The 20289-nt window shown below is 30.8% G+C and overlaps 1 protein-coding gene across 2 annotated transcripts; it reads right to left on the bottom strand.

Moving 5' to 3' along the window:
• Positions 1 to 1314: 1314 nt before the first annotated feature.
• Positions 1315 to 15380, bottom strand: LOC138181539 (proton-coupled amino acid transporter-like protein pathetic). 2 transcript variants are annotated; one of them, XR_011173527.1, is made up of 9 exons: positions 14071 to 15379; positions 8460 to 8525; positions 7648 to 7740; positions 6958 to 7315; positions 4545 to 4820; positions 3882 to 4060; positions 3244 to 3413; positions 1736 to 2048; positions 1315 to 1691 (listed from the first exon to the last, which is right to left on the bottom strand). XR_011173527.1 is itself a non-coding variant. In XM_069116396.1 (8 exons), exons 1-8 carry the CDS (start codon positions 14142 to 14144, stop codon positions 1807 to 1809), a joined length of 1458 nt encoding a protein of 485 aa, XP_068972497.1. In that variant the 5' UTR covers positions 14145 to 15380; the 3' UTR covers positions 1315 to 1806. The 2 variants fall into 2 exon arrangements, 1 of the variants encoding a protein (XP_068972497.1); XM_069116396.1 differs by having other exon boundaries at positions 1315 to 2048; positions 14071 to 15380.
• Positions 15381 to 20289: the final 4909 nt, after the last annotated feature.

Below are 20289 nucleotides of genomic sequence, written 5' to 3'. Positions count from 1 at the left end.
TTTATCAAATTAGAAAAATCATGTTAATCCGACTTACAAGTCAAAAATTGATTTGAAAATAAAAAGTTTCTCAAATAATAAAATAATTCTGGAAGGTTTGTCATTTACAAATGTCAGTTTTGTTATTGCGTGTTACCATTTACAAGCAAATTTAATCGCATCATCATATTCTATTATACACAGCCATGTCGATTATACAGAATAAAATCATTACAGTTTGATTTATCTGGAATTTTATGATTAAAATATGTGTTGCCAATATTGAACAAGTGTTCGGATATTTTTGAACAGTAGACACGATGCTAACGAAGAAAGTTACAGCGCACTAGAGTGTTTAAAAAGTAATTGATTATTTCTAAAAATGCATATAGATTTAATGTTTTATACAGTAATAAATTTACAATTTACGATGTTGCATACTATTTACTCTTACAAATTTAATGTAGTAACAGTCGCATCCGTTCGCTTAAATTAGAAATATTAGATTGTTTATTAAAATTTATACACATAGGCAAGAAAATTACTTTTTCGTTTATACAAGTAAATAAATAACTGTATATTACCTTCTTTTTTAAAAATTTACTACAATTTTAAAATGCGACCACTACTACATTAACAATAAGTCCACGAACGCTAATCTACTTTATTGCTAAACTCATTTCAAAGCGTACTACATAGTTTAAAAAATATTGTATCTCTAGCTTGAATATTTACAATGAATATAATACACCTATCTATTTATCCTCTTTAAAATTAGATACGCTTTCTCGACTTTTCTTCCATTACAATCTAATCTTATGATCACCAAATTAATTATAATACTTCACGATTTTACAATATTCTCTAAATTACAAGAAATCCGTAAATGATAAAAATTCTTAAGTATAACGCCGAGATAAATACACAATGTACACGAATACTCTTAAAAATAAATACTCCATGGGAATGTGAATTACGTTAATGATAAATAATGATAGCTAATATGTCACGATGACTGTACAGATATTCGACAGCGTCTTAAAAAAGATCTAATCTTAATAATTTCAATACATTCACTTCTTATCGAATTTCTATTATTAATAATCTATGCTAACAAATAATTTTTGTACAAAATCGATTTTTATATCGTATACACTTATACGTACACGTTTTTTACATAAATTATTATAAAAGTTTCTTTTACAAATTTCGCGATCTTTAATTTGTATTCTACGTCTGATAAATAGGTATCACATATATTGTATATCGTAAAACTATATCACAATTCATAAGTATTAGAATATTAACGAAAAACTAGAAGTTAAATAGTATAATACACCGTAAGGAACTCATATGTGAAACATTAAAATAATATCCTCGACAATTATCTCAAAAATTTCTTTCGTATCGTCATTTTTCCTGTTACATTTATTGTTATCTGATTCTATGAATACTATATATTCTTAAAATCAGTTCTTAAAATAGTTCTTAAAATCAGATTTTGGCCAGAATTTCCTACTTATAATAATTTCATTTCAAATTTTTTCAATGAGCTTTTAGTTAGTTTTTGTCAGCCCCATTATGTGTCTTGGATCATTATCTTGCGTGAATACAAAATTCGGTCCTTTGAATTTGAAAAAGATGAAGTAATCGTTTTTTCGATAATCTACATCAAATATTAATTTTCGTACGGAACGAGCAGTATTCTGATACTTATGAACGGCGGTATATATGTTGACTCGGATACGAGACGTACATAGCGAACGTGTTAATTTTATATTAAGTCCTTTTTGTATATGCAATTATAAATAGATTTGGGTCATTACTTTAGTGATACAATTTGATTATATCTGTGATGGAGATCCATGAACCGAATACTAGCGCTAAGAGAGATAATATTAAAAGCACACTGTTCTTCCAAAGTCTCCAGTTATACTTACCCAAGTGGCCATCCCAGCACGAAACTGTTTCCACGATTGCTGGGATTGTGACGCCAAGGATGGAAAAAAATACTGAACCGACTAGGGAAATAAAAGGTTCGAGTTTTGGAACCAGACATGCCACAGCAACTGAAAGGAAAAGAAATTGTTAAATAAAATTCTATAAACAAAAGTCTATACACTGAAACATTTAAAATATGTACTTATTGAAATATATAAGAGAAAAGTATAATTTGTTCGTCTTGATATTTCAAAGTTTATTATAAATACACATGTCGTTCTTCAAACCAAAAGAATAATCTATGAAGGGAGGCAACATTCTATATTTTGCAATTCTTACATAATAGTCATCGCAGAAAAATTAGCTAACAAAAATACAAAAATTTAATGATTCGTTAAAAAATTCAAATTCATATATATGAAAATTCTACGTATTCAATTTAAATATCGAACATAGAGAAGATTTTAGATATTATATTATAAAGTATTATGAAAAAATATATCGGAATTTAAAAAAGCTGCGAGAAAGTTGCGTGTAGCGAATACTACGTAGAAATCAGTGAACTAGTGTATTTAAATTTAGTTGTTTGACAAGCTTATTAAGTAACATCACAGCCGAGGGAAATCACAGCTTGCATTATAAAGAGACAGAGTTATCGCGTCGAAAAGTCGAAACATCAACAACGTAAACAGCAAGGACGTGAATATCAAAGTGGTAGATCCTCAATGAATTAAATGCGAACGAGTCATTGAACGGTTAACAGTGAGTCATGCGGTTACGAAGCCAACAAGTATTCCCCTAACCCGGTCTACGTCTTTCTATTGCAATTCACGTTCCTCTCTTACTTCCTTAGGAAAATAACACACATGTCTGGTACACACTCAGTGGCGTAAACCGGTAATAACCAGAAGGGTAATCACAGCTTGTTATCTCGGGAATATCAAAACGTTAGTCCTTTTATCGTGACTCTGCTTAATAAGAACAATTTGTTGCGAAAAAAACCACATGGAAAATGACAGCAATTTGTGATTTAATTGCATCTTAGGTTCTTCCTGTCAAACAGTGTCGACATGTTCCACGAGTAAAAATAAGTAAGAGAAGGAAGAATATATTGCGTCTTGTAACTATATAACTAGTAAAAAATCGTGTACATATGTATCGTAATAAATTGAAAAGTAGAGGAAAGTAATGTTACAAATATTCTTTCTTAACAATTGACCTTAGAATTTATTATCGTTTCCGTCATTTCCCTCAAAATCCGTTTGTAGGAAATTAGTTCAAGTCTTCTCAGATTATAATTGTTTGGAAATGAAAGCAACTTACTTGTAAACAAAGCTATGAACATTCTTATCGCTGTTTCAGATATTCCTTCATATTTATGACTGAATTTCTCTTTCATTAATCTCCATATTATATCGATTGGCACAGTAAATTGCAATCCGTAGCTAAATAAAACCGCTAGAGCGATAAGCAGTTTCACCATCTGTCCTGGGCTGTAAAACAATATATTGGCTTATACAAATTTTATTTCCATTTAAGAGCATTTAAGAACATTTAAATATTGTGTATAAAACTATGATAAAGTATCCTCTATGAAAAATTCTGCGAATTGTAGATACCTCGAAAGCTATCCATATGTGTAATATTAAACTCCAAGAATACAATCATAAATTCTTTCCTCGTGAATAATTACGTATGTTTCATGAAGCAGTTATAAATCATTCATAAATTGAAATTTATTTAGAAATTTGATTAAGTAAATTTTAAATTGAATTCAGAAAATCGTGATTATTTTATTAAGAATTAAATATTTTATTCTAATTCGTAAATCTTTATTGAATTGAAGATAAATAACAAATAGTAATGTTTCATATACGTATATAGTGTACACAATAGATTATCTACTTTTTGAATTCAATTACAAGCAACTTAATAAATATTTGATTCGTAATCGTACTTACATTTCTGTTACTGGTATGCTCAGCGTGATATTTGCATCAACTGCTTCCCCGTATTTCAAATAACCGAATACACCCAGTATAGCGTATAAAGCTACCACTACAGTCATCGTTATATTCAGGACACTCGGGCAACCAAGAAAATGTTGCGGATTCCGCATGCTGTTTTCAACAGGCATCACCTAAGAAATTAATCTTTTTATTATACCATTACGAAATCTATAAAATTCTATATTTATAAAATTTATATCACTATAAATGAAATGAATAAATTTGAAAGCTTTCAATTTCAATTAACTTATCACGATAAGAAACTTTGTTACATATTTTAATTAAATGTCCTGGACTTCGAATCTGTATTAAGATTTTTGAACTGTATTAAAAATAAAAAGAGCAAATATCATATAAGAATAATATTATTATATCCAGAATGTTGCAGAACGCGCAAAAATGATTTCCGAAATATTTTATTCATTATATAATAATGTTTAAACTATGGGATCTTTAAAATTTTATAATTAGAAATTAATTCATAAAACCTTCGTACATAGTAATAAGAAGAAAAGACTTATTTTTCCAAACGATACTATCTCATATTTATGCTATGATTTCCAGCTATGACTTTTTTAACAAACAAGTAGAGTTTAGTTATCGTTTCAAACTTACAACACCGATGCCCTCGATGGCGAATAACACAGTAGCGAAAAATATAGGCAAGTGTTCGATCGGCGCTATCAACTTTATGTTCTGTGTTGATTCAATTCCACTGAAGATGTAGTACAGAGTTATCGCAAAACCGACCATCATGGACAGGTTGGCCATAATGGAGAATGGTACCAGATACTTCAAATTTCGAATTTGTCCCAGCAGCAACACCGCAGGAATCAACGTGAGCATGTACATGCGAAGAGGTATGTCCATGCCAGTGTGGTAGTCCACAACCTAAAACAGAACCATCAATAATTTCGTAAGAAAACTTTTATTACAAAGAGCAAAAATTAAAAACGAGTCATTTTAAATTGAATTTTCAAATTCGTCTAAATCGAATTTGAAACCTCGTGAGGTCTCGAAACTCTTAGAGGTCAGAATACTTATTTTTTCTAGGAAGCATCTATTTTGTCAGGCACTAAGATCTTAATAAATTCATTCATAAAAATTGAAATGATTTAAAATAGAAAATTCAAATTAAAATGTGTGTAAAGCTTATAAAAGTAATAAAATTTAGAAAATACGAAAATTCAATAGAAACTCAGTTTTATGATAATTGTATCCTAGAAGTATTTAATTCAAAATTCGCTGTTCGTCCAAATTTTACCATAACAAATTTCCATATCGTTTGAGGGAAAAAATTTAACTCATATAAACTATTGTCACTATTTTATACGATCGTATAGAGCTTTCGTAATTAATCTTTTCGTTTTTTATTTCACATTTTACAAGTGAATCACGATATTTGAACTGAAAAGAAATGAAATATTGCAGATAAAATAGAATTGATGGGACGTCCTGTCTTATTTAGCGTTGAATCATCCGATTAGTTAGTTACAATCCATTCAGACCGTAATTTTTGTTCACGGACAAGCAAACAAGGTGGACCCTGCAGGTTAAACGAGTCAGAACGAGTCTTGAGGCTACGCGTTGGCACAGATTTTCAATTGTGATCAAGGAAAAAAAGAGAAAGATGCACGTGCGACGATGAACGAGGACAAAGGAAACGAGACGATCGCAGATTAGAGTGGTTTTACAATCTACATTTTGATATGGTTAAGGAGATGAATATTATTTACAGATTCTATTCGCTTGTAAATTATAGAACAGTAAACATAGAGAGAGAATTGTAGATTATTAATTTGATATATAACTTAATCATAATATCGTACTTACTATGTTATGTTGTTAAAAATAATGTTTGTTAATTCGAATTCTAAAATGGAATTTTTAGGAACCATTACAGCAATATATTATAGCAATATCTTTGCTATTATATTTATATTATATTATATTCACAAACAGCACAATGAATAATTATTAGGCAATGTATAATGAAATATGACTAGTTGTCTGAACAAGGAATTATTGTGCATGTATTTAAGTAAACTTCCACGTTAATGGTTTATAAATGTAACAGAAGATGTTAAGAACAGAAACTCAGCATTCATGAAAAAATTTTTCATGTTTGTATTCAACTGCTGATATCGCCTTTCTTACAAACAAATTCCTATATTTTAATGTAAAATTACATTGCAAAAAAAAATTACTATGATATTAATATATCAATGCGGAAATGGTAACATGGCAAAGATATTTTCACGAGATCAGCACAAAACGTATTAATATAACACTATTTTATGATACAACCAATTATTTATAGTATACGTTGCCAATAACCGATACCAACATAATAAATTATTTTAAATTTCTTCTTCGAAGCTAATAAATAAATACTCCAATATGAACATTTTTCATTAAAAGAACGAACAATTTCACGTTTATTAATTTGTTAAAGATGAGTAGTAAAAAGTAAGATCCTATTGATCGCAGCGGCAAATTTATGTAAATAGATAAAATTGTTCAGTTGCGAATTTTCCACTCGTTAGTTAAAATCGAGGATAACGAATGTTTCAACGCTGAAATAACGTTATCGGTCTGACATTCAAATTATCGGTATCTTTCGAGCACCGACATGCTGTTTCAACACTCGATTCAACTGTCACATTTTTTAAATATTCATTGATATCAATGCTCCGCCTGCACTTCAGCTATTTGTATATCGGAAATACAATCGAGGCATATTAATATTTTTAGCGGAATATTGTATTTCACTGTCTTTTTGCGTTTTAAATTTGTCTGAACTTCTACAACTAGCTATCCTTTATCGAACGACTCTTTGGTCAAAGTATATTATTTGCTTTGTTAGCAGGATATTATGTACTTATTGTTTCTTTAACTATCATGAATGACAAGTGAGCACAAGGAAACTCGTTTTATATTTTTCTACTGCCATTGTTTTTTTCCACGACTGAACAATATAACAGACTGCTATTATAATAACTGTTAGAAACCAGCGTGTAAGACTTACCTGTTTGACCGAGGTCGATACAAATACCACATAGACGCACGTACCGCCCAAGTAAGTCGCAGACAATGCAATATTTACTAATATTCGACTTGCGTTCGCGAATGGCCTTAATGTTTTTGGTCCATTAAAAAACGCAGCCTCCGCTGTCTCGGCGTATGTCATCTGTGGTGTTTTCGTTTTCTTGCATAGCACGTGGGACGAACGAACCAGTATGTGGACACAATGAGCGCATATTATACCGATTATTATAGTACCGATTCCACCGAATAACGCTCCGCCATTCTTAACCGCATTTGGCATAGCAAGGATTCCGGTACCAAGAGACGATTTTAATAGGTGAGCTAGAGCACCGAAGTCTCTGTAACAAGAACAATTTGTGTATTTATTATGTTGTACATTTCTCACGATTTCTTTTTCTAATGGTAGTTCTTTTCTTAAACGGTATACTGCCGGTCCAGAGTAATAATAACCAATGACATTATAAAAGAAGTCAAACAAGACGGTAATTAATAAAATTATCTTTTCAGTTATTTTGTACTATTTCGTTTAGTATCAGATACTGTAATTAAATTAAAATAAAATATATTGAATTTACCTATATCGTATCAATGAAGTGTAAACGATCTTGAAATTCACTGATCAATAGTATGACTAGATTTTATGTTCTGATATGAAGAAAAAATAACTTACGAATTGGTATTTTTCTTATCACGGTGTTCAAAGGGATTGTATAGTTCGTCCTTCTCATTGTATTCTCCAATCATGACAGTAGCTATTTTCGTACTGATCACAGAAAAAAATACGTCATTACATTATGTGTCGAAGATACTATCTTGTTTCGTGCCTCTTGATACTATCATACATTTTTCAAAGTAATTCAGAACATAGGAGGTTAAAGTGGACAATTGTATAATATTTTACGACGTAGAAATTTATCAAATAAAACCTTTTATTCTAATTGGAGTACATTACTCATTTATAATCTGTTTGAAAGATTCTATATTTTTCAATTTGGTTATATATATTAGAAGAAACTAAATGTAAATTCTTTTTTCAAGTACCATCAGTCATACGCAAGAAATATCTAAATATGAAGATTCTATAATTAATTCTAGTTACTATGTCAGTTCGCCATAGATGATCAATGATTATTTATCATTGAAGAATAGGGTTTCATTAAGTTTTAACAAATAATCGACATAAATATAGAAATAAACGTGTAGCAACATATACAATACACAGTGCCTTACGTTAATAACGATTGATAATGAAAATTTTATTGAGATCAGAATTATCAATAAAAATTCAAATTTACTTATGAAATTAATGAATTTAATGAAAATTAATACTAATGACATTATCAAAGAGGTTCTACGTCTATCGATAAGAATGATAAAATTAATAAAACCTACAAAATTGTCAATTTAAGATAAATTTAATTTGATATTGCACATTTAAATAACGTGAATGAAATTGCGAATAAAACACAAGGTAATCCATACCTGCTATTAAACTCCTGCATGGGACTTTCTGTAGGTTGTGACTTTGTACATTTCCCCATGGTGAATCTAAAACAACATATACACAATTATCTGATTAATATCGCAATATCATTTTACTACATACACGCATAATTTTTAAAATAATGATCTCCGCACCTTAAGACTGCTACTTTTGAATTCTAGTCGTCAAAAACTATATTCTATAAAAATACCACAAATTTCGTATGATTTAAAACAAAGTTCAACTCCTTACATAGTATAAATATGTGCCCCTTTTGTATACAAATATTGTAGATACTTATAAAATTAAAACGAACATGAATAAAACAAGAGAAAGGACACTTCCTCAACTGTATGCAGATTTTTATCTAAAACTTTCACGAAAAGATTAGGAGTGCGTTCACATATGACCCGTAAAAAAAGATAAATTAAATATTTAACGTTATATAATATGTAACATTAAATATGTTACATTACATAATATTAAATAGTAACATTATATAATACATAGTATATCAGTGCTAATATCTAAAAATCTTAACTATGTATATTATACGTCTTAGTACTATGCAAATAATACTTTCGATAAAATATATTAAAACTTTGCGTATTAATTAACTTCAATATTTATGTATCTACGCTCATTACTGTATTTGTCGCACATCAGATTTCCAAAAGTATTTCCTGGAATCACAATTATTACATTTACTACTAATCTTCGATATTTTATCGATCATATACTACAGGAGTGATTAAGATAGAATCTTTGTGAGTTGAATTTCGTGGTAGCAATATTTATATCGTTAAAATAGATAATCTAACCAGCAATGATTAAAATCTATACGATTGCCTATCATATGACGTCACAAATATCAACATTAATAATGATGACGATCTCAATGACAATGTCTCAAGTTTAATTTGATTGCCATTGATAACGACGATGTTTGAAAACAGAATGATTTTTAAGATGGTACATAGGTACTTATGTTAGACTTAAGCACGGCACCAATGTAACAATCGGCGAAGGTCTTACTTTTATCGATGAAAATTTTCCATACGGATATGGATCGCCATTTCTTACTTATCATTTAGATTATTTCCATGACTTAAAAGAACTTATGTCTGTTAATTCTGTGATCGATTATCTTAAAAAACTTTAAGCCTCGTTCATATCACATAGTGCGTTGTTGCTTGAACCCATATGGTTTCAAGTAATTTTATTGGTATGAATTTCACTTTGCATTACTGATTCACTATTCACTTTTATATTTGGATTCACTATTATATTTATTAAGAATTCATTATTATGGTATGGTAATGCATTTCAATAAATTTATTTATTTATTTAATATTTTAATAATAATAATATAATACATTTCAAAGTTACTAAAATTCATGTAACTTGAAAACTATAGTTTGTTCAGATTAGTCGAATCACTTAGATTCAAGGTACTTGAATTCAAGTAATTTGAATTCACAATTGTGTTCATATAAGTCAAGCTACTCGACTTGAAATTATATTGATTCAAGTAAAGCGAAGTGGCATTGAAAAATGCGATTAAATATAATATATGTTAATTATGTTAATTATAATTATAGACATGATAAGATTATAAAATTGTAAAAATTCAAAGGAATTCGACTTGGTTTCAGGAACCGATATCAACAAACACGAAATTGCATACAGTGTTAAGTTATCACCAACGATCAGCTACAAAATAAATCTGAGAAAAGGAGAGAAAATAGATTAAGGGTTAAATGAAAGAAAATTGTATGCTATCCATTTCGAATCGACATTATACAAAAGAATTTCATGATATTATGTAAAAAAAATTTGCAAAATGTTTTAGACGCAATATCTCAGCTCCACAATAGTTACACTTGCATCTGAATATCGCAGAACGTTTTACATTTACATTTATTAACGACAACAATTAACATAAGCGAATTGTGAATATAGCACATGATTCAACATTTATTATCGCATTGTATTAGATAATTCATTCACAAAATGGTTTTTATTGTTATTGTATTATAGAAAAAGATACATGTTTTTCTCATACTAATATGCGTTAATGGCAGGTGCAAATGGCTGGTAAACATTCGTCATGGAATGGATAAGATGGATCAGAATTGCGTTGCGTAACATTCGATGCTACGACGTAAGGTTTAATTCGATCATTTGATACAAAATAGAGCTTAATGTCAGCATTTACGTATTTTAGAGCATTTGTGATAACATTTTTCCTACTTTGCGCAAGGTTAGTAAACGATTATTATCGTCCGTTGAATAAAGCAAAAAAAAGAAAAGAGAATTTTACGACGAAGGACAGTTGTTGAGAAATCGAGGCACAAGAAGCATAAACTTCGCAAGTCCTTGCAATTATTTCGTTTTTATCTGTCTGGTCACTTTTTTAATGCCACGATGATACGAATCCAATGTAACAAGAATTTCACAATATCCATTTTTCTATTTATTTCTATTTATTTTTCCGTGATCATAATGATGCGATCCGTTAAACCCGCAAGATCGAGGTATCGACAAAACTCGTTAAGCAATCAACCGATCCTACGTACGATTACAACGTTCTAGCTCAGACATATCCTTGAATGCTTCCATGGTACACAATCTACGTGGGATTTTCTAACATAGGGATGCAAAAACAGCTCACGATGTAGCTCATAAATATTCAGATATAAGCAAGAGACAGAAAGGAGTCACGAATAACCACAATGCTTCTTAAACGTAAATTATGCTTACTATTAGGCTCTAGGTATACCGAGCTCGACGAGTATGGTTAATCCGATGAGATCTGGAATCTTGGACTGAAAATGTCGATATCTCAGGATAATGTCTGCACGAATTGTCGTGGCCGCTTTGTGCAAATTCGCACGAGCGTGATTTACGAAAGGTCACATTAGAATTGATTTCCTCTTGTCGTAAAATGTTGCATAATACGCTATTATTGTGCTTAGAGCTGTTCTATATCGTACGAAAGTACTTTCATTATATTTTAGTAACGCTGTTACATACGAATATTCCGTTATTTATTGCAAATTTATAAGCAGACAGTTTCACTTACAGATTTATGATAGAAAGTGGTAGTGTGCGCTTGCGAGAATCTATAAGCAAGGAAATCGATACGAAAGAAATTGTTAATTGCCGTTATTAAACCAAGCGATCGGTAATCCAAATGACGAGTTAAATTGTCTCCTTTCGTTAAAACATTAATAGGTAACAATTTTCTATTTAGAAAATATTGTTATCTTTTCTTATTCTTTTTTATTATCTGTAAATTTCTGAACATTTTTATGAAATCCCATCATTTTCCGACAGTGCGATGATATAGACGACATTGTATGGCCCCGAGATATCTCGTCCAAAGTATCACGTGAACGATATAGCCTGTTAAGATATTTCGTCCACTTATGCGAAAGAGTTAACTCACAGCGTAGTAATAAAATTTAAAAATTGCTCGTCATAAGCCCTTATCGCGTGCATATACATATGTAATTGCGCAGATCTCAATTATCCCGGAACACATCGTTTCCTATTTTCCCACCTGTTAACCACATTCCACGATAAAATCACATTTCAGTATCCACCTGATACACTGTTGCACGAATGCAATGATAGTTGAGTTCCGGTACACGCGGTGGGCACGCGACTCGTATTTCAAATTGAAAATTTATGAATCTATAATCAAGCAATATAGCCATTTTTTTACCATTTCATACGTATATTGAAAACTATGTTCTTTCAACCTTCTTCTTATTTTTGAGGAAAGTAGATTTTTTTTTAAATATTCTTAACCATTTCTTGGAAAATATAGATTTCATTTATGTTAGTTGTAGTTAGTTACGTTAGAATAATTATATGTATAAGTCTGCAAGAAGACTGTGAGTCATTAAAAATAGTTTATATTAATTAATCAATTTTCTATTTGTTATTATAGAATTTATCTTAAATTATTTATTCAAAATATCTTTCATATTAAGCCATCAATTATTCAAGATATCATTTGATGTAAAGTATTATTTGCAAAAATTCACAAATAATACGTTGCTACTATCGACAATTTTACATAATTTTAAATGCCGTTTGTATCGAGCGCTGAAATTGCTCCATTTTACGTGGTGCGTAGTTTCCAGGAAATACATACATGTATATTGTGAACAAAAAGATTCGTGGTTTAAGAAAATCGTAATGGCGAACTTTGAATTACATACATTATTGCGAAAAACATGTTAGCGTCAAGATTTCTGTTACGGCAATTAACATGAACACAAAAATGTGCCTTCCAGCGATACATATTCTATCGCACATTGTGGTGAAAAACAGACATTTCCTATAAAAAATGCTCTAAAACGATAGTCTCTAGAAAAAGAGATACTTTGGTTTCTAAGGCAATTTACCTCACATATAATAACTAATAACTTTGTAATAACTGAATATTTTTAAAAAATATTATAAAAAAAAGTATGTTAGCATTTTATAATAATAATAATAATAATATATATATTTCTATTTTTTAAGGAATAATAAAAATTTATAACATTTTCTCCAAATTATCATTTAAAGATAGCTAATAAAATACAAGTTTATAATTAGCGATTTTATTTGGATTTCAATAGGCGAAATGTTGAATAGCGATTGCAGCTCTACGTTCTACTAAAAAACAAATTAATATTTATATTCAATAGAATTAAAATAATTTGGAGGTTTTCTAAATTCTAGTACGTTAAAAATAGTTGCACCAGATAAACATTAATGCACGTATAATTTCATTTTAAATTTTAATCTTTGTGATAGATATATCATATATAAACTTTAGAAAATAATTGAAAAGGTAGAAATGAATTTTTTTAACAATTTTAATTAATCTTTCTCGTTAAATTTCAAACGTGTACAAGAATACTAACGTATGGAAATAAACAAAGCCACTTCAAAATCCATATCAAACGATTGCGAAAATGTATTTCATGCCTACACGTTGCAATGTTTACGTAACGTGCATTCATTTCAGAATCCATAAAAATAAATCCAGAGTCTTAAATATGTCCCTCTAAAATCGCTTGTCTTTTCAAATGGCAAATGAACAGACATATTATCTTTACAACCTACTCTTTTTAACTCATCTAACAATTACACTTAAAGAAACATAATTGTACTTCAGCTCTACGGATTCAATCTTTTTCTCGATCAATCTCATATACCTTGGGCTCTTTAAACAAACAAATTAAAAATATCTCGATATCTACCGATAGAAAATTAATTAACATACGTTCGTCGTAATCTCTACATAAAATCTCCTCAGATGATGATTTAAAAACGATTTGAATAGGAAGCACAACGAATCGTTCGTGTGGGGCAAATCTTATCGAAATTGTGACGCTCGAAAGTCTGATTTTCGATTTAGGGATATCCAGTCCATCAGAACGCACTGATTATCAATAAACGTTCTCGATAATCGCGATACGAATATCACTCGTTGAGAGATTAATTCGTCGCATAACGCGAATTATCAACAGCCTCTTACATATTGCTTTAAACGATTCTTTTTAGCTTGAAATACGTTGCTAACGCATTCTGCATAAATGTACTTACCTGTATTCTCGGTCGTTAATTCCGAATTCTCTTGAGAAATCGCTGATGCCTTCCGATTGTTCTGTCAAGAACATAAATAAAAAAGTTCGATCTTTGATCAACTTGCAATTCACATTCTCGAACGAGCCTCTTGGAAAAGATCCTTCTTCCTCGAATCGCTTTTTCACCGATTCGATCCTTCTGAAGACTTGAATTATTTCGGCCTCCTTCCTGTATCTTATTTACCTTTCTACACGCAATAGTAATCTCGCAGGAGATAACGATTTATCGGCGATTCTTAGATGAGTCTTGGCTACTGTCGTGTAGTACGATTTATTGATTCATTGATACAGCGCTAGATGATCCTCACACACGAAACTCGACTGTAAGTGTGCTTCTGTTTCCACAACCCAGCTCCTCGGTCGTCTTTCGATGATTGATATTTTATTATCACCGTTAATTACTTGTTTATACTAGGTTTAAGATGATTTAAGGGCAATAAAATTCATACGGTAGTCGCTCTGTCACCGTTGCGAGGAAACGTGCGTTAAACGTATACAGAAAACTGCGGAAATTTGTCAATTCAACGAAGAAGATAGCGTTGTTGATGGGTACAACTCGATGAAAATATTGAAACGTAAAAGTGTTAAACTTGATGAATTTGGGCTTTTCGAGCGACCGTGTTGATGTTAACGTCGAGACGTTGTCCTGACGTTGTACTTACTTCGTCACTGTCAGTGAACGATTTGTTCTATCGTTTCCTTTTATGCGTCTCGCAGGAACTCTCAATTCCATAACCTTCAATTTTTTCTATATTCCCTAATTCTTCGAGCGTAGTTTAATTTATTTTCTGATTCTTACGTTTAAAAAATCTTTCCAACTATTCCACTTTTACTAACGCTGTTAGTAAACTGTAGACTCCCTAAAAATCTTTTTCCTTTGAATTTGTCAAAATTCCTGCTAAATTACAGGAAATCCTCGATTTTTCTTTAATCAACGTCTTCTTTCCAATGATCTGGCTGGAGAGATTCTCGCAGGAAGAATGAAAGGTATCGTCCACGAACGTTGAAAAAGTGTCAACGTATTAACAAGGAGGAAACGCGGCGCAGGAAAACTCGCGCGTGGAACGGTGACAGGCGTCGTACACGACTGGCCAGGTTTTTTCGGCGTTACGCAGGTATATATACGAGCCGGTGTGTATAGAGACAGAGACGCGCGATTCAGCTCGCTAGTGTCCCGCTAGAATTGACGTCGTAACTCGAGGGAGGGGAGATAGAGGCCGTCCTCCTAATATGTTCTATCGAACGTGCTCGCGAAAAGACGGTTGTCGTTCGAGCGAGTCGTCCTTAGCATCGTGACGATCGCGCGTACCGAGGGCCACTGGAACCACGCGAATCGACTCTTGCTCTACCAAGCCGATCTCGTATCGTCTGTATTTCGCCTCTTCCCTTTCACCTTCCTTCTATCTCCTTCCGTTCAAATCAGCTTCGTCTTTTCGCCCAATTGAAACGATCATTCCCTCCACCGACCTACCCTCTCTAATGTCACTGATCTCCTGAACTCTTTTCCCTGGCGACGCTCTTTTTCCTCCTGTCACCTCTTCGCCGACCCACTTTGCGATTTCGAACGTTGCGTAAGTGGCGCAAGCGGATGAATCACGCCGCGCTGATACAGTTTCGACGTGCGAGAATGTCAAAGAATTTGGTTTATGGGGGAAATGGGGTAATTAGTGATAGTTCGCGAGAAGAAGATTGCCCATTATTAGACTGCGGATTTTTATGAACTTATGGGAAATTTGAAGATAGAGAAATGCACAGAATGCACGTAACATGCGAAGATATATAAAATATACGAAGTACAGTAACCTTTGCAATATTTAATAAACAATACAATTTTCCACGTAAGTTCCACTTTGTACATTATATTTATAGAAACATCAATTTCCATAAATATCCATAGTCTTGAAATTACTTAGAAGAAGGAAAATTGGGAATTACTAAACTGCGGATATTGATATATTTAATTTAATTTAGAAGTGTAAAAATATATGCATTTGTCACAATATTTATTGGATTAAATAAACCCTTCTATTTAGATTCTATTTCTTTGATTATGTTCACAAAAATTCAGATTTACATGAACATCAAATATTTGCAACCTAGTAATTATTTAGAATGGGGAACACCTTGCCGATTTTAATAAGGTTGAAATATTTTGTCAACATCAATGTACGTAATAATTTCCCTATGTACTTTAATTTACGAGTTACAGGCAAGAGTTTCCGAAATTTAGCACCTCATGAAAGATAGACTTCGTTAGCGTTTAAATATTTATATGGTTACTCGTAAGTAACTGTACGTATAACTAGTGATGAGAAAATACTAGGATTGGCAATAATATCATAAATTAGTATTAGTAGAAATTTGTCTTCAGATTTTTGCCTCTCGATAATCGTGTTTACGTAATTGCATTAATAGGCTGATTTACATTCAGAAATGAAAGAAATTTTGACTATTTTTAATCATTAAGAATAAATAAAATAATTGCTAACACTAAGTGATAGATAATAATGATAAGTGATTAATAACGTTATACAGAGAATGGTAAAATGGGACGAGATGTTATTCTACGTGTAAAAATACGTAAGAAGATGTAGAATAGAATTTTTCGTTCAAGGCCTAAAGACGAATATGAAAATTCATGGAATGCGAATAATTCGACTAATTCTTAAATAAATACGTATGTTTAAATTCGACCATCTCGAAACAACAACTTTAAATGAAACAAAATTTCAAACAAAGAAATGTTTATTGTATGCGTACTATTAACAGTGATTAATATAATTTAAATTACAATAAATTTTAATTAACAATGATTATTCTTGCCTCACAATTAAATATATTTATTTCTATATCGTGAAGTTTGAAAGTGAACTTTTCGACTGTCTTTTACGAGTTAAATTACATTTTTTTTATAATCAACCAATAAATCATTTCGAAAATATTTTCTATCAGTGATAGGGTCTCTTTTACAAATACGATAGATAAAACATTTTTCGAATGAATAAGTTGTTTTATCGCTTATTCGAATGTTAGTTAAGGTTAAAAAAGTCTAACAAATGGAGTAATCAGGTATGTTTGCGACAATCAATAATGATTTCATATAGACGGTATTAATTCTCCTTCCACTTAAGATATGTTCAGGTGAAATTATAATCGTAACTTGGAATGTTGAAACAAAATGAAGATAATAAAATTACAAAGATAAAATTCATTTTAAACAGACGCATAATTTATACATTTAAATAAAATGATCACACTGAACCTCGTTTTCATTATTCAAGCTTTACGAATTATAATCCTATATTATCCACGAAATAGCATAACAATAACATATTTTACTATTTATTATGTGTACATATTACATATATTATACATGTATTTACTGTTTAAATCAGTGATTGTATTGATATCAAAGAACCTTTTTAAATCGTAGAAATCTTTTTATCAGTTTAAAAGATTCTGCAATTTTGATTTATAAATCGAAAATCAAAAGCTGAAGATAAAAGATTTATCAAGCAATAAAATATTTCTACGAGCTCTGACGATTACAAACTATAGTTTTATTACAGCACACTGAGTTTTAAAAAACAATTTAATCGGATCATAACATGTTATCTTGTGTAACTGTGATGGCTACAAGGAATTAAATTATTGCAGTTGGATTTATCCATAGTTTTATAATTAAAATACATCTTACAAAAAGTAACGATATTAATTACATTTTTCTGGGTACTTTCGAGCGGTAATATAATTTTACATATATATGTCGGATGAACACAGTAAATATAATATATATTATTGTTATATATATATTACATGCAATATAATTTTTGTAATGTATTTTGTAGGTATCAAAAAAAAATATAAAAGAATTCAAAGCGGAGAATCATGCTTTTTTTGGATAAGAGAGCGTTAACGGATAAAATTGGAAAGTCCGCATATTTTGAACAAGAACACGAACATAAAGACGATTAGCAGGAGTCCATTTGTATACCTATAATTGTCTGCATAAATATTCAAATCTCTACGCTTTACATATTAAATTGTTCATGCTGATTCAATACACATTCATGTCAGTACGATCGTTTACGCTCGCCATTGACTAACTCTCGAACTCTAACTTAATGCAGCAAACGAACTTCAAAATATAACGACGCTTCGTAAAAAAAAAACAAAATAGGAGCGCACTTAGATTTGTTTAAAAATTCGTGTTTAGTTGGTAGTTGAAATGATTAAAGTTAGACACGTTGCTGGGGATGGACACTCGAATTTCCTGACTTGGCATTTTCTCGAGATAGAGGAAGTGCAGAAAATAAGTAAGTGATGAACACATATTTCGCGGAAAGGGAAGACCCAACCCTTTCGTATCGGTTACTGCGTAACGCGCGACGTTGAAATGTCCGATTAGCGATTCGCAGGCAATAAAATAATGAATTGCATTGAGTTTAAGAAAGGGAGGAAATGGCATTTTGATTAAAAAAAATTCGATCATCACTGGGTTTTCCCTGTTTGTAAACGGTCGTCGTCAGTTGTTGATCGCTTAAGTTATTTCTAAAGACTCGATTTTATGATCTCACTGTTGCGCTACAACAACATATATCATGCAAACTACATCTCGATACATAATTATTTATAGAATTTTCTCGTTAGCGGCATGCTTACGTAAGAGTTAATACTTCCGGAATTTAAACATCATGTCTTTCTGATGATGTTATCAACATTGCAATTATGTGGAGAATCGGTTTCGATTTATTCCTGTAAGAGTGCAAAATACAGAGGAAATTAAGAGTTTACGTAAGATCTTATTCGAATACTCGTCTTTGTATTATTCTCATATTGTCATTTTGAATATTTCTAATTTTTTTCTGTGGTATTATATTAAGCTCTATAAAATAAGTAATTAATAAAAAACAAATATCAGAAAATAAGTTTACGGAAGTTTAAGCTATCACGTAGGAAACATTTATACGTATGTAAATATAAGCAGTTTTTATGAGATACGAATCCATTGACTTGTAAAACTGTTTGAGATCCCTTGAAATTCTGGCAGAGAAGCAATAGAGCAAACTGATTCGCCGTTTTCACTAATTAACTTCAATAATCAGCATCCTTCCTCTTTCACACCATCATATTCTTTGATGATAGACAACATACTCTCGATTGTTCCAAAAATCTGATAAAAGATAAAAAGTTGGAAAATTATTCGATATGAGACACAGATCTTTTAATCCAATATCATTTCATCCATTTAATCATAAAAGTCAATAAACAGAAATGTTCTATCATCCAAAATCTATTTATTCCATTTGGTACAGAAATACTGAAATATTTTTATTCTGTTTCGGAGCGGAAAAAAGAAAAAAATTATAGAGTGCAGTAAATTTTCATCTATAAAATCTGCCACATTACATCTATGAGTGTTCAGTCAAGTTACTTAATTCAAGTAAATGAACTAAAAATACGGAACATTAAATCATTGAAACGTTTTAATGGAAACATTTTAACTTTTACTTCAAACTGTAGAAACTCGACTGGAATAGAATCCAATAGGAAAAATAAATAGGACTAAAAAAATTAGAGTGCACACGATTTCCAAGTAATATTGAATTGGTTATGTATCAAATGGGAATCTAAGCAAGAATCTACTGTTAAATTATAGATTAGATCTTGTATTTTGTTTTGTAATCCAGCAAAGAAGTATGTAAGCAGTTGAAACACGACTAGCGAAATATACATTCTGTATTTTGCACGTGTTGTACTTCTACATTTTGTACACTTTAAAATATCTTCATTCGAAATGAAATAAAATATAAGAAAAATAGACACAGCAAGTAACATAAAGTGCAGGAAATTAACTATCGTATGATGAAGTATGAAACAACTAGGCCTTAAAATTGACGTAAAAGAATAAATGATAGCGTTTATATAAATGTTTGAACTCAAAGTTCGTCATTTCTACTTCTCACTGAAATTGCATAATTGTCCAGCCGCTAATTTTGCCCGCTAATTAGGGGAACTCCTCAAATTGTTAAAGTTCTATAGCTTGACAGAGTGGATTAGTGGATTCTAATTTTTATTAGAAAATTGATATCTGTATTAAATTGCTTATCTTCTTGAATGGTTTTCTTATAAAAATTTTCGTTAAAAATAAGAAGGCATTATAGATATCTTCTCATGA

This window comes from Bombus flavifrons, chromosome 7, assembly GCF_040668555.2.
Source record: "Bombus flavifrons isolate JBK064 chromosome 7, iyBomFlav1_principal, whole genome shotgun sequence".
NCBI lineage: Eukaryota > Metazoa > Arthropoda > Insecta > Hymenoptera > Apidae > Bombus > Bombus flavifrons.
Note: the sequence above shows the minus strand (reverse complement) of the source record. Positions and strands in the feature narration are given on the sequence as shown.

Bases quoted from the DNA above. Each gene is read 5' to 3' on its own strand.
- LOC138181539 (XM_069116396.1), bottom strand. From the start codon at position 14,144: ATGTTCTTGACAGAACAATCGGAAGGCATCAGCGATTTCTCAAGAGAA. The intron at 8,526-14,070 runs GTAAGTACATTT...ATGTTGTTTTAG, and splicing joins ATTAACGACCGAGAATACAG to ATTCACCATGGGGAAATGTA. The intron at 7,741-8,459 runs GTATGGATTACC...TTCTGTGATCAG, and splicing joins ATGCAGGAGTTTAATAGCAG to TACGAAAATAGCTACTGTCA.